This window comes from Eublepharis macularius, chromosome 17 (assembly GCF_028583425.1).
Source record: "Eublepharis macularius isolate TG4126 chromosome 17, MPM_Emac_v1.0, whole genome shotgun sequence".
NCBI lineage: Eukaryota > Metazoa > Chordata > Lepidosauria > Squamata > Eublepharidae > Eublepharis > Eublepharis macularius.
This window is the reverse complement of record NC_072806.1, coordinates 30,212,565-30,239,069: the sequence shown is the minus strand read 5'-3', so window position 1 is coordinate 30,239,069 and position 26,505 is coordinate 30,212,565. Positions and strand designations below refer to the sequence as shown.

The window sequence follows — 26,505 nt, the reverse complement described above, 5'->3', positions numbered from 1 at the left end:
GCATGGTCAAAGGAGGAGGTGAGGTCAGTTTGGATAATTTCGGAGTTGAAAGTTCAGCTGTTCTTGGAGGAGAATTTTGGCCAGAAAAAGAGGGCTTAAAGTTCAGTCTCTAGGGCTGTTTGGAAACCAAACAAACCGCTGTCTAAATGCAGGTTCCCAAACAACCACCTCAATATGTAAAACCCACAGTGTTTTTTAAAAAAGGAGAAGAAACACTTTAAAAATTCCCTTCAGGTTTTCCTTTTCTTGTCCTGTAGACATATTAAAGCCTGGGCAAACAGAAACATTTGGCGGGTGGGGGAAAAATTCGCCCCCCTCCACCTCTTGCCTTGAAATGGAGGGTGTGTGTGGGGGAGGAGAAATGAAAGAATGATGAATGAAATACTCCTAAAACCAGCACTTTAAAGCAATATAGGTAGTAGCGTATCTCCTGCAGCATGATGACGAGGAAGGCTTTTGTGCATCCCGACCGTGCGCTGTTCTTCTTGCATATCACAAGATTTCTCTGCCTTCAGGATTAAGCTGTTGCTTTGGACAGAATTGCCAAAGTGTGGGCTATGAGTGTCTTTAAATACTTCGAAAACAGGATGACTTAGGAGAAAATTCTGGAGGCCAGTCTTCTAAGCATGGCATGAAGGGAGTGAAGAGAGGAAAAGAACTTTTCTCCCACTCTCAGAATACTGAAACGCAGGGAGGTCATTAGTTCAGGACAGCCGTAGAACATTGCTAGAGAATGTGGGGATGGGCAGTATCCTAGAGGGGTTTAAAAGGGAGTCTGACAAATTCAAGGGAAAGTCAGTCAATGGCTATCTTATTTATGGATTTGGTAGATTTATATGGCTTCTCCACGAGACCTGCTCAAGACATCTAACTATAATAGCAGAGCCATTTAAAAATCCAGCTCAGCCTTGGTCAATAAAAAACGGCGCAGCAAAACTGACACCCTCACTAATAAAACCATCCTAGATTTAGCCGTTGCAAGCCTATTATAAAATGCCACAGCAGTATAAAGTAATCGTAAAAGGCTGTCATAAAACATTAGCAAGTGGCAAACAGGTCATAAATACTAATACAAATACAGTAAAACTAAGACTGTCACCTAAAGGCAGCAGGGTAGGCGCCATGTGAGTCTCTAGGAGAAGGCTACGAGCTATTGGCCCTCACGGCTAAATGGGACCTCCATGTATCGATGCATCTCTGCATATCAGCTGCTGGAAACCAGCAACAGAGGCAACTTTTGTCTTTAGAGCCCTTTTTGTAGGTTTTCCAGGTGACAGTCTGATTAGCCCAGTCCATGAACCATGGACTGGATGGACCTTTTGGTCTGGTCCAACTGATGCTCTTTTCAGAACTTTATCACTGCCCAAGATTTCTGATCTGTGTAAGATTCTTCTAAGCATTTCTCAGGCAAAAGTTGCTGGTGCTGAGAGTGTCAAGCCCGAGACGAAAGTGTGTGGCTTGAACCAGCGGACTTCTTGGATTGTGGCTTAAGTGCCACACGAAGGGTGATCCTAAAAAAGGAGAGAGGGAAGGATAGAGCCTTTGAAGACTTTTCTTCATTGTCTGCAAACAAACGATAACTTTCCTTTGCAGAAAAAAGCCGAGGAAGCTCATCGCATCTTTGAAGGCCTTGGCCCCAAAGTTGAACTGGTAAGTAGGGGTGTGCTCCGAAAAGAAATTTGTTATAACTTCAGGTGCGAGATTTTACAGACCCCTTGGCACAGGTGTTCTTCTTTGCTCTGATTTCTGTTGGGGGAAAATGACACTGATTTCTATTGGGGGAAGAACCTATCTGCAGTCATTTCATTTTCCAACTCTTAATAGGGCTAGTTGACAATTTTTTTTTACCCTTTTGCTGAAACCTCTGTTTGCCATCCGTCCTTGTTGTGGTGTGTTGTTTCTTTCCTCTGACAAAGTGAGGAAGGCTTCCTTTACAGAAAACCTTCCTGTCCCTCAGGTCTGCAGTTATTCCCTAGGGGTGACTTTTTGGGAGGTGGAGGATGGAGTGACTGTTTTTCAACCAAATGACCCTAAAATTGCAGCAGAGCTATTGCTGTCTGTCCACTAAAGAAATCTGAAGTTTCAAGTGAATTGGACTAATGGTTCCTGAATAAGGTGCCCCCAGCCATCATACTTGCAAAGAATTGCAACTCTTCTGTTATTGATGGTTGTTGTGGGTTTTCCGGGCTGTATTGCCGTGGTCTTGGCATTGTAGTTCCTGACGTTTCGCCAGCAGCTGGCCGTGAAAGCCTTCGACAATACATCTTCTGTTATTCTCTGTGGGGGATATGTTCAAAGGTGATGGTGTGGCTTTTCCACCAGCCAAATTGCAGCTGAGCTAATGCTATCTGTTTACTAAAGAACTCCCAGATTTCAAGGACATTTGACCGTGGGTTCCAGTTGTGGGGTCCCTATACAAGGTGTTCCAGCCACCGTACTTGCAATGACTAAAAGGGCTCTGTCCTCACAAAGGTGGGAAGGAAGGAATAGGAGTGAGCTAGAACTGCAGCTCTGCCTTGGCTTGCACTGGCTGGGAGCCACCCTCCTTGGTCCTCGGCCTGGGAAATCAGAGACTTTTGCAGGGAGGGGACTGCGATTTGTGGGGGAATTTCAGTATGCATAATACTTAGTTTCATATCAGACTTACTTATTTTGTTGCTTTAACAACCTAAAATGCATTTTAATAACTTAGCATATAAAACTTTTCTATGGAATTTGAAATTATAAATGATTTAGTCTTCAAGTAAAAGTTGCAAACATGAGCAAAATGAGCATTGCAATCTGGTGGTCCCTATTAGGGGTGTGCAGCAAAAGATTTGGCTTTCCCTAAAAAGAGTCGGAAATAAGCGATTTCTGAATTGCTACGCTGCTTCAGAAATTGCTTATTGACCCACTTTTTTTAAATATTTTTTTTTATTTTCTAATTACTAACATCAAAACTACAAACAGAAAAAGGAAAAAGGAAACAAGGGGAGATGGAAAAAACAACATAAGAACACAAACTACAACTACAACAATTGAATTCCCTTCATAATACAATTATTTAAAGTTAAACTTTCTAATATGCTATTAGATTGGTAGATCTTATAAGATACAAACTACAGTCAGGATCAGGTCTTCTTCCCCTCCCCTGCGTCTCGGTCTCAGTTCTCTTTGAACAGCTACAATAGCTGCACTCCCTCCCTCCTTCCCACTCCCCCCTTCAGATTCTGGATCTTCTTCTTGCTCGAACTCTTGATGATTAAGCACAAAATCCTTCAGCTGTACTTCCGATATTATCTTGTAGGCTTGGTCTTTATATCTAAATCAGATGCCTTCCGGAAATAACCATTTGTATTTTATATCATGCTTTCTCAGAAGAGCTGCAAACCTTTTGTATTTGAATCTTCTTTTCCGAGCTAAAAATGGAACGTCCTTCAATATCTTAACCTTGTTACCAAGAAAGTCCAAGTCCACATTGGTCGAATTGTATAAAATGGTGTCCCGAGTCTTCTTAGATGAAAAATCAATAATAATCTCGCAAGGCAGCTGACGCTTCATTGCAGATTTTGAAGATGTCTGACGGACTTCCAGAATATCGCTTTTTAACTCTTCTTTAGTTGCCTTTGCGAATGACGCCAAAAGTTGCGACACCAAGTCCTTTAAATTTTCACTTTCCTCCTCCTTCACATTCTGTAAATGCAATACCGTCTGTGGACAATCCACTTGTAGTCCTATCAATTGATTCTCCAAAAGCTTTACTTCTTTGTTTGTAGCTCTCATGAGTGTTGCATTTTCATGAGCAGATTCCTCTGCCTCGAGCACTACATCTTTAATGGTTTTCACTTCATTTTCAACTGAGCCAACCCTTTGTCCGATTTCATTTAGCTTATCAACAAAGGGCTTCATAGCTTCAACGACCAACCATTTAACCACCTCTTCAAGAGTCTCTCCCTTCCCCTGCAACACAGCCGAAACTGATTTGCCCACAGCAGGGCTCTGCTTTTTTGTCGCCATCTTGGGGGGGGGGGGAGTCTGCCAACTAAGTTCCAAAACTCAATGAAGGGGAAGATATCCGAGCCTTCTTAAGCTTCAACTCCCACCAATCCTTCGCATACGCTTAGAGTAACAGAAGGGATTCGCTTACTTAAAGGTTTTCACCTTAAATCTGCTTGTTGCCGTTCTCCATGGCCCGGCAGCACGTGGTGTGCTGCGCAAGTCTGCCGGCCTCCATAGGAGCAGACGGTCTATTTACCCCCTGGATCGACTTCAGGGGGCTCTTCCCGCAGCGCTCCAGACCCTGACCCCCTACCTGGGAGTCCCGGGGGTTAACCCTTGCAGGTCAACCACCCGGTCAGGCTGCTTGGCCGCTTCCTCTCGGACCTGCAGAGAGGCGCGTCCAACATGGCTGGGAAAACAAAACCAAATCCTCTTATTGATCCACTTTGATGTGCTCCGTAAAGATTTGGAGCACATCGAAGCTTCCCCGTCCCCCGCAGCTTCCTCTTCATCCAATAGCTGGGGGAGGTGGGGGAATTCCCTGTCTCCCCGACATTGGGTCAGTGAGCGGCGGCACAGCCAGTTTAAACTAGCCCCGCCGCTGCTGCCTCCTCTTCACTTGATGCCCAGTAGATGGGGAAATTCCCTGTCTCCCTGGAATCCAGTGAATGAGTGGTGGGGCCAGTTTAAACTAGCCCTTTCCACGGCACTCCTGGCGGCAGGGTGCAGGCTAAGCCTACCTTCCTGCCGTTGCCTTTCCTCGCTGTGGAAGGGGCCAGGGAATTCCCTGACCCCTTCTGCAGCGGGCGAATGGAGCGCCCGGCGACAGGGTGCAGGCTTAAGCCTACCACCCTGTCATTGCCTTCGCCCACTGCGGAAGGGGCCAGGGAATTCTGCAGCGGGCAAATAGAGTGCCTGGCGGCAGGCTGCAGACTTAAGCCTACCTTCCCGCCATTGCCTTCAGTTGATGCAAGAGGGATGAGGGAATCTCCCTGCCCCTCTTGCACTGTTTTGGAAATCTCGAATCTTTGTGAATTGGGTCCGATTTAGGTATTTTTTCGAATCAGAAACCTGAATCACACACCCCTAGTTCCTATGCTGCCTCTGCCAGGAGTATCTTATTTTTTGCCCTCTGAGAGGTAGGAAAAAATAAACGTTAAAAATTGAATAATTTTATAGTAAATTAAAAAGATTATTTGGACAGAAACAATCTCAGAGCCACAAGAGGTGGGACTCTGGCATTCTTAAATATAAGTTAAAAGTTATAGCATTAAAACACTGAACTCCTGAATGTATTATCAAACACTTATAGCTTCCAGTGAAGACCAGGGTTGCAGAGGCAGGCAATGGCAAACCACCTCTGTTAGTCTCTTGCCACGAAAACCCCGCTAGCGGTCGCCATAAGTCAGCTATGATTTGAGGGCACTTCCTACCACAAAGCATAGTAATTGTTGACAGAATTTTTCACATTTAAACAATAAAAATATGCTTGAAAAGATGTTGTACATGATTACTGCACCCCGACTTGGATAGCCCAGGCAAGTCTGATCTCATCAGATCTTGGAATCTAAGCAAGATCAGCCTTGGTTAGTAATTGGATGGGAGACCTCCAACGAAGACTGCGGTTGCAGAGGCAGGCAGTGGCAAACCACCTCTGTTAGTCTCCTGCTATGAAGACCTCTCCAGAGGTCACTGTAAGTCAGCTGTGACACAGGGCACTCTTCAGCAACATGATTACTGCATATAATTCTCATTATGTAATGCTGTAGATAATTTGCATCAATGTTTGTGCTACAGTAGCACAGTTTGTGTGAGTAAAACCTTCTCTTAAAAGTGTTTCATTCCAGAAAGAAAAAAAGTAAGAGTTTTTCATTGTTCCCCCAAGATTCCCTTGGAAAAAACTGTGTCCTGCCCCCTCCCCCACCCCCGGGCCTACACACACATTGCAGGAACAATCCTGAGCAACACCCATTCAAGGATCTCAGACACTGAGTGCTGGGAAAGAGCTTTCTCTGCCTGAGACCCTGGAGAGCTGGTGCTAGACAGGAGACAGCACTGAGCAGGATTAATGAATGGTCTGATTTGATGTGAGACAGCTTCAGAGGTGAGTACTGTAAATGCAAACAAAATATCTCTCTGTCCTGCAGCCACTTTATAATCAGCCATCAGACACAAAGGTGTACCATGAAAACATCAAAACGTAAGTATTTTACTTTGTGTCATGCTTCCTCCAAGAGAGGAATTCTAGGGTGAAATTACCATGTTTGAGGTTGTTTGAGATTTGAAGTATTCTTTGGGCAAATGGTTGTAGTCTTGAAAGGGGTGAATGTGCACAGGTGGCTTTGGGTGTTTTCTTTTCCACCCCCCCCCCCCAATTCTTCAAGTGATTCTGTCGATTCCACAGTCTTTTAAAAAGCTGTTCAGGGATTGTTTGCAAGATTTAGCTAAGGGGAGAATTGCTTAGGTTGCATGCGAGCTCTCTTTTTAATCAGTTGTGCTTCAGAGTTTCAGGAGCAGTTTGGGGATCCTACTGAGAATAAAACAAAATAAAAAAAATAAATGAAATGAATTTTGTGCTACAAATGTTAAAACTTCTAGTGACTTGCTGTATGTGTTGTTAAAGAACTGAGGTTGCCAAGAGATGTGTTGGTCCACTGAAAAATTCCCAGAAGTGTCACATAATGCCTTTTTGCTGTGACCAGTCAAACTATAATAAACTTTTGAATTCCATAAAGTCAGGGCTTATTTCCAGCTGAAACAGAGTTTCGGAACCTCTTGAAAACGGTCACATGGCTGGTGGCCCCGCCCCCTGATCTCCAGACAGAGGGGAGTTTAGATTGCCCTCCGTGCTGCTTGGCGGCGCGGAGGGCAATCTAAACTCCCCTCTGTCTGGAGATCAGGGGGCGGGGCCACCAGCCATGTGACCATCTTCTCCAAGGGCAACCCGCTGAGTTCCACCACCTCTTTTCCCAGAAAAAAAGCCCTGCATAAAGTTATTCTTCAGGCTTGCTGATGAATACAAACAAAGAGGATGGGTGGGAAAGACAGAGAAAAAGAGGGATTTAAGGGCATGGTGAACACGCAGGTTGCATGCTGCCTTGAGCTGCCATTGTTGGGAAAGTTGGGATAGAATATTGTAATAATGAAAGACACCACAAAGGCCTTAACATGGAACACAGGCTGCAGACCTAAAGAGATTACATGGTGTCGAGTGCAAAACCAGTTTCAGAATGCACCGAAAGCTGCTGGGAAAGATAAAAAAGCCATTCCCTTTTTGAGAATGTAAAAACTAGCAGTCAGTGTCTGCATGGAGCTGTGACGGGTTGGGGTTTCAGCAGACGTTTTTCTTGAGCATTTAAGATCTTGTAAAACATCAGTCAAGATTCAAAGACCCGCACAGCTCATTGCATGCAAAACCCAAAGCAAGTTTCTCAAAGTGCAGCAGCCCCCTATGTCCTTGTGCCACATGGCAAATAGCTTTTGAAGCTTGGGCAGGCTTCAGAAACCATTTGGGATAGGGTTGTGCAGGGGTTTGGCTGGTTAAGATGACAGGGTTTTTTAAAAAAAAATCATATTGGAGACAATGTGGGGGGGGTGCTTTGGTTCTGTAGACAGGGACAAGAAATGGAGTTCAGAAATTATTGATTAAGTAGATTGGCAGTTGGGTTATGGACAGTGTTCAGATAGCCCATTTGCTTTGACGGGTTCATGGTTGCAAGAGGTATTGATGGCCTTTAAAGAGAGAATTTGGCACATCCATAGAGGACAACTCTATACAACCATGGAACTTCCATATAGATGCATTCTGTCGCAAGCGCTGGAGGCAAGCAAGGGAAAGCCATCGATGTTTATGTATTTCCTAGAGGCCTCTGGCTGGCCACAGTTGGAAACAGAATGCTGGGCTGGATGAAGATCAGACTTCTTGTCTGATCTTACACAGCAATTACTGAATTCTTACGGAAGGAGCCTTCTTCCTTGGAGGCCCTGAAGGCAAGGTTGGGACAGGATGGCTTTGGGTGAAGGATATCCTGTGTTTGTGTCTTGTATTCCCCATCTTCTCTGGACCATGATCTCTTTGTCATGGCTAAAATGATGTGACTGCTCCTAACATAACCACTGCATCAGCAGGATTGAATTAAGTGGCCTTTTCAGCAATGCAAAATAGTTCTGCGGCATTCCAGAGCCAGAAACTGAAGGTTAAATATTAACAGTTGATTGGAATGTTGGATTTGATCTCTTGCAAATGCCTTTCAGGTGCTCTGTAATACCTCAGATCTCTGTTGCTGCGGCAAATGCTAGACAAATGCACCGTTTTGGCTTGGGGGAAACCCCTCTCTCACTGGGTTGTGTGTCTTTTCCAGAAACCAAGTCATGAGAAAGAAGCTGATTTTGTTTTTTAAGAGAAGGAATCATGCTAGGAAACAAAGGGTAAGGGTTCCTTTTTATCTGTTTGTGTAACTTCTTGGAGATTGTGTGAGTGTGAGCTGTCCCTTGCTTGCCAACGTGTGCAAGTTATGAGGATTTCAATCTTGATGTGACAGTTGTGGTTGAGAAGGGAGGACTGCCTTTGCTGTTCATTTCCTCTCACCCCTTTCTTCAGAGTGAGGAAGCCTAATTGCAGAGTGGAGCTGCCACCTGCTGCCCAGGAGGGAGAGTCCTCTGAGGATAGATAGTTCATGAATTGCATTGCCCTGTCATGTAGCCTCTTCACCGGGACTTCAGTGTGGTTCTGACGTGGCTATGTGTGTGCAGGCTGATGCCACGTTATATTCCAGAGCTCTGCCAGAAGCAAAAGGCTGTTCCCCTCTTGTTGCTGTGCTGGAAAGCAGGCAGAACCACATCATTAGCTGCACAGACAGGGAACTGTGTCACGTGCTGCATGGCACCTCTCACTGGTTGTCAGTGAAAATCAGACGGCAGCAGCGGTTGACCTGTGGGTTTGTCCTGAGCCTGTCTCTGCAGCTAAAACTTGTTATCGTTTTGTGTGATGTAATGAATACTTCACTGTGGTTGTTGTGGATGTTCCGGGCTGCATCGCCGTGGTCTTGGCATTGTAGTTCCTGACGTTTCGCCAGTGGCTGTGACTGGCGTCTTCAGAGGTGTAGCACCAAAAGACAGAGATCTCTCAGTGTCTCAGTGTGGAGAAGATGTTGGCAGGTAATTTATATCTGCTCAGGAAGGTGGGTTTGGGCTGAGTCATCCTGTAAGAGTTTCCCAGGGTGTGGAATGCTAATGGAGGGAGGCTTCACTGTATCCTGAGGGGGTTCTTTTGCACCTCTGAAGATGCCAGTCACAGCTGCTGGCGAAACGTCAGGAACTACAATGCCAAGACCACGGCGATGCAGCCCGGAAAACCCACAACAACCATTGTTTTCTGGCCGTGAAAGCCTTCAACAATAACACTTCGCTGTGTTTGAACTTCTTGCTCTCGTAACTCGTTTGCTCTGCGTGTGGAATTCAACAGGAGCAGAAGATTTGCCAGCGTTACGACCAGCTGATGGAAGAATGGGAGAAAAAAGTCGACAGGATAGAAAATAATCCCCGCAGGAAGGCCAAGGAAAGCAAGACGCGCGAATATTATGAGAAGCAGTTCCCTGAAATCCGGAAGCAGCGAGAACAGCAGGAACGGTTTCAAAGGTAGTTGTCATACCATCAAAGTCACTAGAAGATTCCTTCGTGTGTGTGTGTTTTTTTTTTTTTTAAATGGCCTTTAGGAAGGTGATTTTCATGCAGGGCACTGCTCTTCAGAATTCTCAGAAGATTCTGTTGCCCCGTGATGCTTTTATTTAGCCTCTGTGACTAGCAGAATCCAGAGTGGTAGCATAATGGGAATAATTATGAAGCATTTATATAGTGCTGTTCATGTACTCTGTGGCCGAAAGCACAAGAGGCAGTGCTCCGGCTTCACATGCAGATGCACTTGAGAGTGTCCTGACATGTGGTACCTCAGTCACCTTTGCAGCTGTCCTACAGAGTAGGCCGTCTTTTATGTGGCAGACATGCTGTTGAGGCCCTGAGAAATTTTAACTCCACCACCCCAGTTGCCTGGAGTCTTTGTGACAGAGGTGGGGTGTGAACCAAGGAATGCCAGGTCTATTCACTGCACGTGTAACCTCTGCACTATGCCAGCTTGAAAATTACAAGGCAGATTGCTAGCTGTGTAGGTTGCTGAGTCCACTTGGTCTTGGTGCAGAACTGAGAATCTCACAGCCCAGACTCAGATTCGAGGGCCCACTGACATGTTTCACAAAGCCACTTGGTAATGAAATACTGTCATGTGAATCTGTGGGTCAGATCAAAGGTCCCTGTAGTTTAGCATCCCCTTTTCCAGCAGCAGCCAGTTAGGGGTCTGAAGAAGCCTATAAGCAGAACAAAAAGGTGATGGCTATTGCCTGCCCCCTGCCTTTGGGTCTTGGAGTTACACTGCCTTTAAATATGACACTTAGCTGTCATGGCTCAATACTTTTAGATTTATCTGGTCCTTTCCTTGAAAAGCAGTCTAAGCTAGGGCCATCGACACATCTTGACGCAGTGAATGCCGTAAGTTTAACTCTGTGTCCTGTGAAGATGTGCTTTCTTTGTCCTGAACCTGTTGCTGCTTCAGGGGACTTTGAATTGTAGTATTGTATAGAATAATGTGTGAAAAATGTTTTAAATTTTCTGTCCTTGTCAATGAGTATGTGTTCTGTTTTTGGAGGGTTCCCCTCTGCCTTGTGAAAGGCCCGCATTGATTCTGAAATGTTTCCTTTTTTCAGCCGGGACTTCTTTTCTTGTTACATTCCTAGGGTTGGTCAAAGAGGGGCTGGCCTTTCGGCAACTATTGCTCGAAGTGAGCATGAAATTTCAGAAATAATTGATGGACTTTCAGAGCAGGAGGTGAGGATTGCTACTGTTTTGTGCTCTGTCAAGAAATCTGAGGAGGGGCAGGGGTACGCCGCATTGTCCAAATTCATGCTAGTACGCTTAGATGTATTGTACGCTGCATTCTCCCAATCCATGCTAGTATGCTTAGATGAGGTTGCTTCGGTTCTTTGTTTATATTGTACTGTTGCTCTGTGACCAGCCAAATGGTGAGAGGCAAGTTCTTGCCCCAAGAAGTTTACAGTCTAAAATTTGACAGAGGTGAAGTTGTCAAAAGGATGGGAGGGAAGAGAGGGCAGCAGCCTTTCAATCTGCGGTGAGGGCAAAGACTCATGTTTAGGTGCTCTCCAGTTGGTTGTTCTGATAGAGGGAAGAGAGGGGTAGAATTGGGAGCCCAAGAAGGGCATAGGCAGCATCTTAGTGGGCTAAAAGGGCAATTCTTTTCCCACATGAAGTATCCAGTTACTTCTGCTAGGCAAGTAACTTCTTAAATTAATAATTTAAGCTGGAGACCAATTCTTGTCTGCTATCTCCAGTTTCTGCTTTGAAAGAAATTAGTTCCAGATTAAAGAGATGATTCTGTGCATGCTCTGAGGAAATCTAGATTTTAATCTACATGTTCCTGCATGAACAGATTTTGAGCCTTTTACCAGCTGATCTAGGGGGCTTCCTTTAATTATATCCCACGTGACTCTCTCCCTTCAGTTCCAGGAGCTCTGCATGTCATGGCTGAGGTGGGCAGGCAGTATTTTATCTTCCCAACAATCCTAGCGCTACGACATGCATAGAGGTTGGCAGCTTCTGCCTGCCCAAAATAATTCCAGCTGAGTGGATATTTGAACTCAGCTCTTCTCAGTCCATGTCCTCTCACCACTTGTCATGCAGTTGTTTGGAGTCTCAAACTAAAAACCCAGAAGTAGTTGTTTTTCGTATAGAGTGGGTCTTATGGGATGTCCAGCATTGAGTTTTGGCAAACTTTTCAAAGTCTTTGCTATGGAACTTTTCTCTTTGAGACAGATTCATAGCACCAGCGCCAAGTAGAGATGTCCTTGCCAAAGGAGTGATCTTTCTTTTTAAAAAGTATTTTAAATTAATATTGGAAGGTCACCGTGAGAGCTGAGCTTTTAAAAAGTGTTTTTGATTCTGTGATGACTGACTTAGGTCCCCTTAAGCAAAGACAGAAGCTGTGTACTATTAAAGTGTATATGGGGTGTGTCTTTCCTTTTGTAGAATAACGAGAAACAGATGCGCCAGCTCTCAGTAATTCCTCCCATGATGTTTGACGCGGAACAGAGACGTGTGAAGTTTATTAACATGAATGGACTGATGGAAGACCCCATGAAGGTGTACAAGGACCGGCAGTTCATGAATGTCTGGACCGACCATGAAAAGGAGATCTTCAAAGAAAAGTAACTGGGGAGGGGGAGGTGTGCATGAATGAAAAGCCAGTTTTTCAGAATAGTAACACTATTAGCTGTGTAGCTTTTGTTGACAGAGGGGTTAAAGTGGAGATGGGGAAGTAGCTGCCTAGAGCCTCCGTCTTTGTGTAACGAGCTTTTGCCCGTTTCTGAAACTAAGCTTCCACTTAACCAAAAGAAAGATGTATCTTTTCTCTTGGAAAGCTTTCAGCAATTAGTTTTCAGACCTGTCAAACAGCTATGTTCTTTGAACCACCTTTATCAGTACATTTATTTTATATAGGGTTCAATATTACTTCAAACTGGAGAGCCAGTTTGGTGTAGTGGTTAAGAGCACGGGACTCTAATCTGGAGAGCCGGGTTTGATTCCCCACTCCTCCACAAAGCCAGCTGGGTGACCTTGGGCGAGTCACAGTTCTCTTGAGCTCTCTTAGCCCCACCCACCTCACAGGGTGATTGTTGTGGGGTAATAATAACACTTTGTAAACCGCTCTGAGTGGGCATTAAGTTGTCCTGAAGGGCGGTATATAAATCAAATGTTATTATTATTATGTTATTATACTTTGCAACTCTTTATCAAACACACAGACACCTGTCTAGAGTTTATTTCACTTTATTGGAAATACACCCTAGTTTTTAATAAAGCAAGTAATTAAAATATAAATGGCTATTAATATAAATCCTATAAAAACAGAACACAGAAAGGCGGTAAGAAATGTTTGCTAACATTTCCTAATAAATTCTAAGTTTAACATAATCAAAGTTTCTATGAAATGCATAGGCAAAGATAAATTCTCACCTAAATTCTCTCAAGAGATTTCTTCCATCAGAGCTCTGCCATTCTATCTGAATTTGCATTTTTATAAGTCATCATATGCAAATATCTAAGCTTTTCACGTGACAGCACAAACAAATGATAATTGGGCTGATGCTTCATTGAATATTCATAGTTTCTATTGTACAACTTTCCAATTAGTAAAAAATGACGTTATACTCAAACTTGCAAAACAAAACTATAAATCTCTGAGAAGTGTCAGAAAAAGTTAAGTTGAGAGATCACCATTGGTTGAATCTCTGATAGGGGAACATTAATCTCGACAGAGTCCACTATTTTAATTAACTGTCAAAAGATTAAAGCACACCTGTTAGAATTACCTAACACTTAGAAAAAAACACACAGACGGTTCACGCAAAGTTTGAGAGTTCATCTAGCATACAAGTACATGGCATAGTGTTGCTTAGTACTGATTATTGTGATGTGCTTTTATCTATATTGGTGCAACATTTGGACTTTAGTGCCCTTCTGAATCCCAGCAACTTAGCAAGGGAGTTGCCGAGTCCCCAGCAACTCGTTTCTGAGTCCCTGCAGTATCCCCAGCAGGGAAAACAGTTTCCCATGAGCTTCGCAGGTGGCCAGTGTTTGGAAACCAAATCTTGGATGAGGTGGATCCAATCAAGTTGGGCTCCACTAAGGAAAGCAGGAGTTGCTGCCACGTAGCTTTCCGTGAATTCCAAGGAAGTAAAGCAGGATATAAATGCAATCTATTTTTTCTGCTGTATTATTATTAGTTCTTGATCCATTTATTGGAGTGATCATGGCTGTATGTGTTCTGTTCTTGTGTTGGGTTGAGTTCTGAATGCAGAATGCAGCATCCCCGAACTCAGCTTTTTAGGTTCTTTTTCTAAAAAAAATCCAGCATCACATTTCTAGCCCTTGTGACTGTGAAGATAAGGTCGAGTCTCGCAAGATGATCCTGTTGAAATCTCAATGAAAGAGACCAATAGTATGGGGAAGGGGTTTTCCACTAGGTATGTGGTGATGGTGGGGCCCCTTGAGTACTTTGCCCACTGCCTTGCATTTAAATCTGTTGTAATTTGTTGAAGTTGCAGAGCTGAGCGGTTCTTGGCACAGATTTTTTTTTTTATTTTAAGGTCAAAGTATGCACAGCCCATGTAATTTAGGGGGAACTTTTAGGCTATAGTCTTCAGGATGCTTTCCTGGGAGCAAGCCCTGTTGAATAACATGGGACTTACTTCTGAGTTGACCTGCTTAGTATTGCTCCCTTAGTCTTGGAAATCCAAATGTGCTGGCAGTTGAAACTTGCTTTTCCTTTGCATTTTTCTACAGGTTTGTCCAGCACCCCAAGAACTTTGGCCTAATTGCTTCCTACTTAGAAAGAAAGGTAAGGGAGGTCTGTGTGTGTGCTCCTCAAAGTGTAGAGATTTTCCTTCCCTTTATTGTGTGCACACATTTTCACCCCTTGCTTGGCAAAGTCACATTGCCACATGTTAGTAGTAGCAGTTTACTCATAGACAGGCGGGAGAGAAACAACTAAACCCCACAAGGTGTCTTTTCTTGCAAGATTTTGGCATTGCTGTGCCTGCTCTGTGATGCCTGACTCTTTATCTAGAAGGGGTGAAGGGACAGTAGCAGGGACTGAGGATGAAGGGGGGCATCCTCTTCTCTGTGCGCTAAATGCGGTCATTTTGGCCCAAGGTCCAAACCTTTAAGAAGTGATCTATAATGCTTAAGTTTACTGCATGGGAAACATAATGAAGCAGCTTGATACATTATGGAAAACCTTTATTCAGTGAATGGAAGAACAAAGTTAACTAGTCAAGGAAGGGACATGTCCTCGATTAGATGGCTTATTCTCCAAATATGTTGGTAAACTTGTATATTTCCTTTATGTATAGATTTCAAGATAACTGTATATGCATAGCTTTTCTAAATAGATTTTTAAGAAGGCACGAACCAGGAGGAGGTGAACATGACACTCTCTCTGCATGGTTGAGGACCAGGCACCTAGCAGAGAGATGCTTTGAATGATTTCCTTGCCTGGCAGCTTTTTAGTCTGTTGCAACAAAAATAAAGGGAAGTTTTCTGGCACCTCAGAGACTAGGGATGCCATTCCCCCGCTGGGGGCAGGGGATCCCCCACTCCCACTCCCACCCTCTGTCTCCTGCCTTTACTCACCTGGCCAGCAGGGGGAGGAAAGGTGGGGGAACACCACCCCGGGTGCGCTCCCGGGGTGATGTAACAACATCACCTCCAAGAGTGACATCATCACACCACCCCTGAGAGCACTCCTGAGCTTTTCGGCGGGCCGATTTTGGCTCAAATGGGCCAAATTGGCCAGGGGGTCCAAATAGGCTCTCTGAGAAGTGTGCACGTGCTCCCATGTCTGCGTGATGACGTTACTTCCTGGAAGCGACACCATTGTGTAGTTGCAGAAGTGCGCACGTACTATGTGCGTACGCAAGGATCACCCAGGAATAACAAAAAAGGTAAGCGCTGGGGACCTGGCATCCCTATCAGAGACTAATGTGGTTTTTCTTCTAGCCTGGGCCTGGGTGGACTTGAACCCCCAAGTTCCCAGATGCATGTTGAGGGTCCTTGCTAGGTAGACTGTAAAATATATAATAGAGTGTATAATATGCATACAAGATTATGAAAGAAAATCATTGTAAGCAGCATGATTAAGAGTCAGGAAATGCAGGTTGAGACACAATGACGCAAGATTCACCTATAATCAGGGAAAGTACAAGAGACCATTCACAAGAGCTGCATTTGGTGATAAGGCAATTTCTCTAGTTTTGAAAAGCTGCCCACCACCTTCTATAAAGACAAGTTCCAGTCAGGGTAGACCCAATGAAAATAATGAAATGTCTTGCAAAACGTTGTGACAGAAACTGTTGTGAGCAAAGGCTTCTGCCCAGTGCATTTGTTTACCCTCCCTTTATCATTTTTAATGCTTGTAAATGTATCCTTTTTTTTGTTTGTTTCAGAATGTTCCGGACTGTGTTTTGTATTACTACTTGACCAAGAAAAATGAAAACTACAAAGCCCTAGTGCGAAGGAACTACGGCAAGCGGCGAGGGAGAAACCAGGTGTGTTTTTCCCATGCCAAGTTCCACTTGTGCCAGTGTTTCTGAGCTAGTGTTTTTCAGACTTTTGATACTATCTACATTTTTTTTTCTCAGCTCCTGAACTAAAAGGTTGGTTTTCTCCTGGTTTTCAGCGGCGTAGGCCAGTAAATGTCGCTTTCTGCTCCCCCTTTTTTTTTCTGTCAAAGCTCAGGAACGGGACTGGGGTATTTCTGGGATTTTCCTGACTTGTTGACCATAGCACAACTTGTGTCAGAGAATCCCACTGCATGCATTGTTCCTTAGGATGATGCCACCAAATGTATATTGGCAGAGGGGCGAGTCAGTGTGTCTTGACTGGTGGCTTAATTTTCTGAGGCATTTTTCAGCCCATCTCTTGCCAAATTGATCTGCCATAGCACAGTTTGGGATCTGTTGGCTTTTAACCCTCAGTGTTGCATAGAACTAGTTGCTTCTTAACTCTGAAGCAGTCTATCTGAGGAAGGAAAATAGAGAAAAGGAGCAATATTGGAGGTCTGGGAGGGGATTCCAGGCATTAATTATTGTGCTGGTCTCATGTTTTCAAGCTTTCGTTGGTCTGGCCACTGAGCCTGTTCAGTATCTGGTTTGGCTTGCTTGCATGAGCCATCTGGACCTCTTGCTCAGTAAGCTGCTCTCCACTTGTGGCACACCTCAATCTGTGTTACGTGGGTTGGTCTGTTTTGGTGCTGGCTGGTGGATGATCCCGCCCCTCAGGAAGATGGCTAGGTTCATTTCAGCTTGGTTGTCTATGAGGTTGGAGCTGGCAGGCTGGAAGGTTGTAAACACAACTGAAGAGATGAGTTTGCAGCCCAGCACGGCTGCTGTGTTTGTGCCTTTGGTTTATTTCAAGCTAATCTTGCAGTGTTTGTTGCCTTGCCTATCTAGCTGTCTTTAACTGTTCATAGCCTGGAAGCAAAAGGGCCACTTCTTCCTCTCCCACCACCACTTCAGTTTGCAAAAGTTTCCCTGCCTAGTTGCCTGACTTTGATTGTCACCTGGCCCAGGTGAGCAGCTCTTCCTGTCTTATCATTGCCCCCAAAGCTGCAGATCAGTAGCTGCCATTTCTTGTGTATTGTGTATTTCTCATCCTTCTTGGGGGTGGGGAGGAGGGGTAAGGAACCTGTTTAAAGAACAATTCAGCACCACACGAGTAAGGACATTTGGCGCTGCAGTTTATTACCTACTGTCAGTCCAGCACAAGACTAAGTAATGGACCAGCTGCAGAGAGAAAGGTAGAAAATAGGAGGAGACATCTTTGTTTCTCCTCTCCCTATTATGAAACGAAGAGTACATTGTGTCTCTGTGTTTGATTTGTTGCGGTAATTCAGGAACCATCTTGCAAAAAGAAAGAATGAAGGAGAAGAAACAGTGATCTCAAATCTATTTCATATGTAATGACTATTACTCTAATTAGTTACAAAAGTAATCAGTGGCGTTCTATTAAAGGGAGTTTTCCGAATAATAGAGGGAAAATAATATTTGGTTGGGAGCATAAATAAAACATATTTTTAAATGATTTAAATGTTAAGGAAATGTTAACTCTGTTAAGAAAACATTAAAAAGTCTATAAATAGCACTTCCCTGATGGTTTGAATAAGGAGTATGAGAGTGACCGGCTGATTTCCCTGTGGAATAGTCTGGAGCTACTGTGTGCTTTATCGCAGCATAAACTTTCTTGAGTGGAGGCCGTCCATGTCAGTTGCTTTCAAAAGTAACTTGGAGCATTCAGCTGGGAATTTTTGCAAGATAAACTAATGGAGTCAAGTGGTTTAGCAGTGGCAAGAATGGAAAACCAATTTTAATTAATTCGTAAAGTGATACTTTACTGATACGAATGTTCCCCACATTTAAAATTTCTGGAAATTTTGAAGTCACAGGGAAAAAATGTGTCCCCCCCAGCTTTTGGGGGGGGAGGGCCTTGACATTTTGGGGAAATTGGAATATTCCTGTCAAACCTGAACGACTTTTAACTGATGGACCAACATAAAATGCATCACTGATAACTTTGTTAGCATATAAAATTGTACTGCGTATGATACTTAAGAAGTTTTAAATATCCATTAAATATCCATTTTCTGCATGAAAAAATGCAAACATATCCAGTACTTGAGAAACAATTGCAAACTGCTGTACCCTATGCTACCATAGCACATGTATCTTTAATTTTTGCCATTTGAGAGGTAGGAAACAATAAAAGTTGAAGGTAGAAAACAAATTCTGTAGTATATTATTTGGACAGAAGTGCAGAGCCACCATAGGAAGCTGCAGGAAGCATAACCAGCATGTTTGGATATTAATCGTTGCCAAAATTATTTATGTTTAAACAAAAAAAGTGAAAATATTTTATATGTATGTTGTACAGGGCCCTGACCTGGATTGCCCAGGAGAGCCTGACCTCAGAAGCTAAGTAGGGTCTGGTCAGCCTTGGTTAGTAATTGGATGGGAGACCTCCCATAAAGGCCAAGGTTGCAGATGCAGGCAATGGCAAACCACCTCTGAAAACTCCACGAGGGTTGCCATAAGTCAACTATGACTTGAGGGCAGGATTTCATTTCATTGTATAATTGGGGTTTTTTTTTTAGTGCTCCCTCAAGTTTTTCAACTGGAAAAAGTGAGATCTCCAGACTTGTTCATGATGTAGATTTGGAAGTAGTGGAATGCTTTGTTAAGACAAGGTTTTTCTCCTTCAATAAGATAAAATAAGTGTTCCCCTAAATTATCTGATTTTTTTCTGTTGGGAAAATTGAAAAACCTTTGGAAGAAAACTTTTTTCCATTTTTCTCTCTCTCTCCTCTTTCTTTCACTGGCCCTTTACATCTCTCCCCACATTCACTGTATCTCCATTGATTATGTATATAGGTCCTCTTCTGTTTCTCATACTAACTCTTCCAGAGACCTCCTAAATGTTTTTCTTTAAATCAAGCCATTTAAGTTCCTTTAGGTTCTCCCTAGTAGTATAACATTGTTTCACAATGTACTTTAAGGCTAAGAGAGCTTATTCTCCACTTCTGGAGTGGTATATTATATTCGATTTGAATCTGGCCTCTATGCCTGCCCATAGAAACTTAGCAAAGATAACTTGCTGCTATTGTATTTACTATGAATGGTTAATAGGAATTGTCTGGAATAGGCGTAGTAACTTTGGAAGAACAATGGCTTTAGCTGTCATTCTGTTTAACCATGAAATATTTAAGGCGCTCCATCGAGATATATCTTTTTATTTTATCCATCAATGTCAAGAGGCTGTTCTTTGCAGATCTGTTTCTTGTTGCATTGACCACTATTACCATGGCAATGTTAGCCTTTTATACACAAATACTTTTTCAAGCGTTCTTTAATCTGACAAGGTATATTAATAGATCTGTTTTTTGGTTTATTTAAAATCTGCCATCCTTTATACCTTGAATATGGAGAAATAGAAATGGAGAAATAATGCACAGTACAGATTCATCAGCAGATACGGGATTCTTTTTCCATTTTAATACTCATAATTTTAAGATTCATCAGTAAATACAGTGTTCTTTTTCCATTTTAATACTCATAATTTTAAGATTGTCTCTGTTTGCTTCAGTTAGGAGTTCTCAAGACCTAGCAGAGAGAGGGCATCACATTTCCCACTGGACCAGAAAGTCTGTTGCTCTAAAGCCATTAACTTTTACAACTGCAGTTGGATTGCTATATAATGCTGTGCTAACCCACAGGAGTGTCCAACTGAAAAAAGAAAGTCATCTAATTACAAATATTGCTAGTAGGACGGATTTGACTTGACAGTCACGAATAATGTTTCATGTCTGCTCTGTAATACTGTCTGAGATTCTCCTCGATGGGATGAAGCCTGATTGATTTGGTTTGAATTGATGGATTTGGTAATTAAACCGTTGAGGCTACCAGACAACAGAGACGAGAAGATTTGTGCGTCTTGTTGAGAAGGGTAATAGGGCAGTATGATAAACATATAGTGGGATCTTTGTTTTGTCCAGGAACTATCATGATCCATGCCATGTCTCCAGGATTCTGCCCTGCTCCAAGATGGTATTAAATTGGTTAGTTGTGTTAATATTGTGTTGATGAATTGCTTGTGGAACTTTGCTGGGACAGCATACCTGCCAGGGGATTTGTTATTTTCAATACTTAAAGTACCTCTGCACCTTCATATTTTATAATTTTTTTTGTCTGCCAAATCTTTGTGCTCTTGAAATACTTGTATTTTGGAGTTGCTTTTTTGCATGGCTTATCAGAGAGTGATTCATAATATGCTTGAAATGCTTGTTAGTTTATGTAAGAGCAGTGTCCCCACAGAAGCACTTACCAAGATATTTTTGTCTTCAAGTGGTTTAGGACAAACGAACATACAGCTTTGTGTCTTTAAGAGCATTGTAGTTCTAGGCCTGCAGCTGATTTTTAGTTCATTTCCAGCCTCACGCTTGTTCTGTGACTTGAAGCAACTCTGGCGGTCTCTGGGATCCATTTCTGCTTTCCTTTCTGTCTTGATCTTCTCAGCTATAGAAAAAAGGGATGAGGGAGGAAAACAAATGCATTATTACTACATAAAGGACCGCCTTTGCCCTGTAGGTAAGACTAAAGAGTTCCTTTAAAAAAAAATTGTATCAGATTTGCTACTACTAAATTTTTTTTCCGGACACAGTAGCCAGGGTGTTCCATTGATAATCACCTTGATCATATGCATATTTACTCAGAGATAAATCCTGCTGTGTTTTATGGAGCTTGGTGTCTGCAAAGGGCAGCAGCTTTGAACACATGAAGCTGCCCTGACCATTGTCCTGGCCCATTAGGTATTGTCTGCTCTGAATGGCAGAGCAGGTGAGGGTTCCATTCACAGATTATTCCCTGCAAAGCTGTTGGAAATGCTTTAAGCTGGAAATGCCAGAACCTGAATTTGGGAACCTTCCAAATGCAAAGCATGTGCTCTAGACTAAAATATGGCCTTTCTCCTTATCTATGAACCAAAAATATCTTTGACTTCAAGGTGCTGTTGAACTCATTCTTGGAAAACTTGCTGGTCACCTTCACTTCTGTAACCAATTTGCCACCTAGTTATATTTTGTTTTTTACAGTTGGTTGTATTCTTGTAGGATCCTTCAATTGTGGTATCTTTTTTTAGTTTTAATATATAATATTTATCATTTTTAAAGCTGTGAACTGCTTTAGGCCTTGTTCGAGGGAGAGGTAGTAAAACAGTCTAAAAATAAATAAAACAATACCCTTCTTTGGACAGGAATTTAGGCCTTGGATCATCCCTTCAATAGCAAATGTATAGCATTTATAATAAGCTCAAATGTATTTATTTTTGCTTATGTTATTTATAGTATGCCTTTCTCAGCGAGACTGAAAGGTTACATAGGTTGGATTGATACGATCAGTGGCAAGGACACTCAATAACAATGCAGTAGGATATGGATAGCAGAAATCTGAATTCAGATGTAAATCTGAATACAGAGCGCTGAAAGAAAATGTAAGCAATTTGACATGAGATAATTAAATGATGTGGAAACTAACAAGCACACCTACATCAACAGACAGTACCCAGTAGTATAATCTGTAGTCACTTTATCACAAGCATCTATCTATGTCATTTCCTCACAGCGCAACTCTTCTTACCTGTGTAAAAAAACTCCTGAATAATTCAGTTTTGCATTGTTTGCAGAAACCCAGGAAGGTGGGAGCTTTCCTGACCTCTTCAAGCAGGCCATTCCGCAAGGTGGAATACGGTACTGCCTGTATATTTTGGGGCATTGTAAAGATCTGCCAAGTAACTCTCAAAAAAGACTTCACTGCATGAGTTAAAGAACTTTAGTGATAAGCTACCAGTGTCAGGATCTTATTCCATCTTTGCCAGGAATGACGTTTCTCGACAAGCACAAGACATATATATAGGATTCTAAGTGTGGCTGAATTCCCAAATCCCCACCCCCTTAAGGTAACAGTCAGCTAAGTTCAAGAGGAGAGAAAATCTAGGCGGGAAAAAGCAGAGCTGACGTATGAGGAGTTTCAAAGTTGTGAGTGTCCGTGCAAGCATCTCTTCCCAGGCTAAGAAGAGAGGAGTTTAGAAGAACCTACAGATAACAATAGAGACAGCCCCTCCCTTGCATACTTTCACATCACAGTCAAGAAATAGTGTCAGCCTTCAGTTATACCCGTAGCATTAGAGCACAAACATTACACAGGGTCTTGTTGGGTAGGACAGGTGACGCTAAGCACCACCTGACAGGTATAAACAAAACTTCAAATGTAAAGAATTCATGGATTAGACCACATTTCTTCATATTTTGTGGAAAAATTTCCTTCACCAGAAAATGTACATGTTCTACAGTATGAACCCATGCTATGCTGTTTGAAAAGCTGGTTGTCAGAGTGGCATTTGAGGCTTTTATGGCTTTTATCTATAATGTTTTAATTATATGTAAACTGCCTTTAGCCAAGAGAAAAAAGCCAGGCACAAATATTTTAATAAATAAAATATTTGTGCTGTAAAAATCATATATTTGTTAATAAAATTAAGAATTTGAAAGGGCAAACTGGTCACAGTTAGAAAATCACAGCTTAAAAGTAAAAATACGTGTTCATTAGTTTAGATTAAAGATAAGTTGAATTTTTTGAAGTTTAAAGAACTGTTTTCCAGTTAACTATCTCAATTAGCATAAACTCTGTTAGCTCCAAGAGTGATTGTTAGAGGTAATATTGTGGTAGGATTGGGTTTTGCAGCTGGCTAGTAGAAGAGTTGGTTGCCAAGACCAGTCACAATTTGTAGCTACTTGGATATTAGTTTTCCTTTTAGAAGGCTTGTGCCATCTGAGTATGGTTTAAGGGGAGAATTGTCTGGACAAGAGCCTACTACTTTTAGATCCTACTTCATATGATTGATGCATGTTTTATATTGAACAATGCTTTGGGGTCTTTAATGTGTCTGATTTTTTTCCTTTTTATCTTTTATTTTTTTGCTGCACCTTCCCCTCCTCCAAGATTTCTTCCTTATCTTTTCCCTTTCTTAGACAGATGCCTCTGAGTACAGATTTAAAGATTTAAAGGCACTCCATCAGTGCATGGGGCATTAGCTTCAAAATATTTTTTGCTTTCCCTTGCTGTGTTCTGCTGTTTGCTATTTAAAGAGAAGACTCTTTAGCCTCCAGTTTGGGACCTTTGTTTGACTATTCTAGGACTGAAGCTGCATTTTATCCTTTGCTTGGTCTGGCCAACTAGGTATTAGCTAACAGGTGTTTCAGGTAATTGAATCCTGAGTGTGGCCAGAGGCATGAGTCAAAGGGCAAGAACCAAAGAGTTCTTAGCCTGTGGCCTTGCATGGGCTGAAGCAGCCAAACCAGCTCCAGCCCAGGATATCCTTGTGACTCATTACCTGCTGTAAGATTGAACTGAGTGGAGTTGTATATTTTTGTTTAAATTTTTTTAATACATGTATTATTTTTACAAGTTGGTTTGAGTCCCCCACTATAGGAGAAAAGCAGCGTAAAATAAGTAAGCAAAATTTAGAAACTTGACTGAAGTCTGCAAAGACCTGGAGAACAAGTAATGGGGATAGTTATTATATGCACGAGAATAATCCTCTCTTCAGGAGGAAACTCCCTCCAGTATCTCTCAGCTCAAACACCTGCATAAGCTCAATGAAGAGAGAGATTTCTTTGAGTAGTTTGCATTGGGGAAGATCGATTTAGTTTGTCAGATAAATCACCTCCTACAAGGAGTTTCCACCCTGGAATTGTTCCTGTTGTTTGGAGGTCCTTCCCAGGCCTCTGGAGGCCCTGCAGAGGTGGCAGGGAGGCAAACCATTTTGGCCCTGACTTGCTTCTTATCCCCGTGTACTGCACCTGCACAGGGATAAGAAGTGTGTCGTCGGCAGCACGGTTTGCCTGCTGAATTCCCAACTGATGTCTTGGCTTTTCCTTCCTTACCTACCCCCTAACTTTGATGCTTGCGATCACTCTTCATTGAAACTCATCTCTTTAGTCTCTCTTCCCTTCAGTACTCCTGTCACTTGAATAGGATCAGGCCCAATCTGATAATCCAGCTCCAGGTGTCTAGCTTTTTGGCTTGTGTGGCTGCTATATGTCATCTTTGTCTTCTGTTTAAGCCGTTGTCTTAAAATGTTGAAATTGTAGTATTTGGATGATTGTTGGTGAGAACTAAAATGTTTTAGATTTGTCCTGAGTGTTTGGTCTTGAGAGGTTCTTGTCTTAGGAGCAGTCGCTCTCTACCTGTTTGTGTTCTCAGTTTTTGGGATGTTGAAGTTGTTCTCAGTTTTGCGTGTAAGTGTGGCTGTGATTCCAACAAAAACGGGACAGGCCAAGTTAAGATGCTTCTTCCTTCTGGATTTGTAGCTGTGTACGTTTTCTCTTATAAATAATAAGTTCAAAGTTGTGCTCCATTTGAAGCCCAGTCCAGCATTCCTGTTTGTTTATGTCATTTATAGTCCTCCTTTCTCACTGAAACTCAAGGTGGATCACATAGTGCGAGATTAGTACAGTCAATATGAAGGACATTTCAATAAACACTGCCGTAGGGTGAATAAATGAAATGAAAGAACTAACATTAGCAAAAATCTGATAGAGCGTTGAAGAATTGCTGAAACAGAGCATAAGCAGTTCTAGGCCTTAGACAACACAGAACTACCCAATAGGGTCACACCTAAAGCAACGCAGTGGTGAAGTCTGTGGTTCCCTAACTCATTAATGAAGCATCTCTTTGAGACCACCTTCCTAAAATTCAGCCCTCCTATCTGAGTAAAAAGCCCTTTTGAATAATTCAGCGTTGCATTGTTTGAGGAAAGCCAGGACAGTGGGGGCTTTCCTGATTTCCTTAGGCAGGCTGTTCCGTAGAGCAGGGGCCACCGCAGAGAATGCACGTGTACGGGCAGCTGTTGATTTCACCCATGTGCATGGTGGCTCCTGCAGGAGATCCTGTTCAGGTGAGTGAAGCTGCCGTGGAGGAACATAGGGAGAGAGGTGGTCCCGTAGGTATGCTGGACCCAGGCCATGAAGAGCCTTGTATGTGATAGTTAATACCTTGAACTGAGCATGGCAACTGATAGGTAGCCAGTGGAGTGACTGCAGGATGCGAGTGATATTTATGCTTCTGCTTGCTCCTGATAACAACTGAGTTGCAGCAATTTGCACCAACGGGAGTCTACTAGTTAACTTAGACAGGAGACCTATGTATAGTGCATTACAATAGTCAAGTCTTGATGTTACCATAGCATGGTACATAACATGGTAAGTGTCCAGATCGGCCATCTCAAGGTAGGGAGCCATCTTCCAGGTTAGAGTGAGGTTGTAGAAAGCATTTTTTGTGACTTGCTTTTTATACTAGTAGTGCTGGATCCAGTATAACCCCAAATCTCTTAACCGAGTCTTCAAGGGTCAGACGAACTCCGTTGAAAGCGGGGGAGTACAGTGTCCTTCAAGATCTCTGCCTTCCCAACAAGCATCACTTCCGTTTGGTCCGGGTTTCATTTCAATTTGTTCATTTTCAGCCATTTGATCACAGCTGTCAGGCAGCGATCCAAGATTTCTGCTGCATCCTGTGGGGACCTGTATAGCGAGGTATAGAGTTGAGCATCGTCTGCGTATTGATGACATCCCACTCCATAGCTGCGAATGAGTTCTCCTAAAGGCTTTACATACAGGTTGAATAACATAGGAGCGGGGGAGGTTCCACAGATTGCACCCCGTGGAACCTCACGAGATAATTCCCATTCTGGAGACAGCTGATCTCCCACGGCAGCCCTTTGAGTCTGTTCCATGAGAAACGATTTAAACCAGTCCAAGGCACCTCCTTTGATGCCCACTTCTGTCTCCAGATGCCTCAGCAGGATGGCATGGTCTACTGTGTCAAAGGCTGCTCTGTAGTTTGTCTCATTTGTGGCCTGTGATTTCAGTTATGGTCTCTGAAGATACATCTTCGAAGATACAAATACAGCAGTTTTCATATGGGGGGGAAGCCTGAAATGTCCAGTTAAGTGTTTCGTATTTCACTCTTTTTTACTCGTATTTCACTCTCGTATTTCACTCTTTTGAACAAGGTCTCCTCAAGGAGGAATTTTAAGTCTTTTTTAATTTTGGTGACTGGGGATTCCTGCTTTACATCTGTTGGCCATTTTATCTTGTGGCTCATTGGGGCTTTCCTCACCCTTTGGCCTCACCAATCAAGAAGTATTTATAAGGTCTTCATGTATATGGGGGGTGGGGGTGGGGAGCCTTTGACTTACCTTCAGTTGTCTTGTTCATTTCCAGGGCTGTTAGCGGCATCACTCCCCTGTATTCTTTTATAAAATTGTGCCTGAAAGAGAGTCCTTTGTTTTTAAGCGTCT

At 42.8% G+C, this 26,505-nt stretch overlaps 1 protein-coding gene across 10 annotated transcripts in view; it reads left to right on the top strand.

The window, feature by feature from the left end:
• Positions 1-26,505, top strand: part of NCOR1 (nuclear receptor corepressor 1) — a 122,501-nt gene that overhangs the window by 24,894 nt on the left and 71,102 nt on the right. For 8 of the 10 annotated variants that reach the window (XM_055001553.1, XM_055001555.1, XM_055001554.1 and 5 more), the window contains exons 7-14: positions 1,594-1,650; positions 6,126-6,178; positions 8,340-8,406; positions 9,443-9,615; positions 10,734-10,854; positions 12,070-12,248; positions 14,386-14,440; positions 16,047-16,148. In XM_055001553.1, the coding sequence (XP_054857528.1) occupies positions 1,594-1,650; positions 6,126-6,178; positions 8,340-8,406; positions 9,443-9,615; positions 10,734-10,854; positions 12,070-12,248; positions 14,386-14,440; positions 16,047-16,148 (807 nt within the window). The remainder of the gene's footprint in view (positions 1-1,593; positions 1,651-6,125; positions 6,179-8,339; positions 8,407-9,442; positions 9,616-10,733; positions 10,855-12,069; positions 12,249-14,385; positions 14,441-16,046; positions 16,149-26,505) is intronic. The other 2 variants (XM_055001560.1, XM_055001556.1) reach the window with 1 other exon arrangement.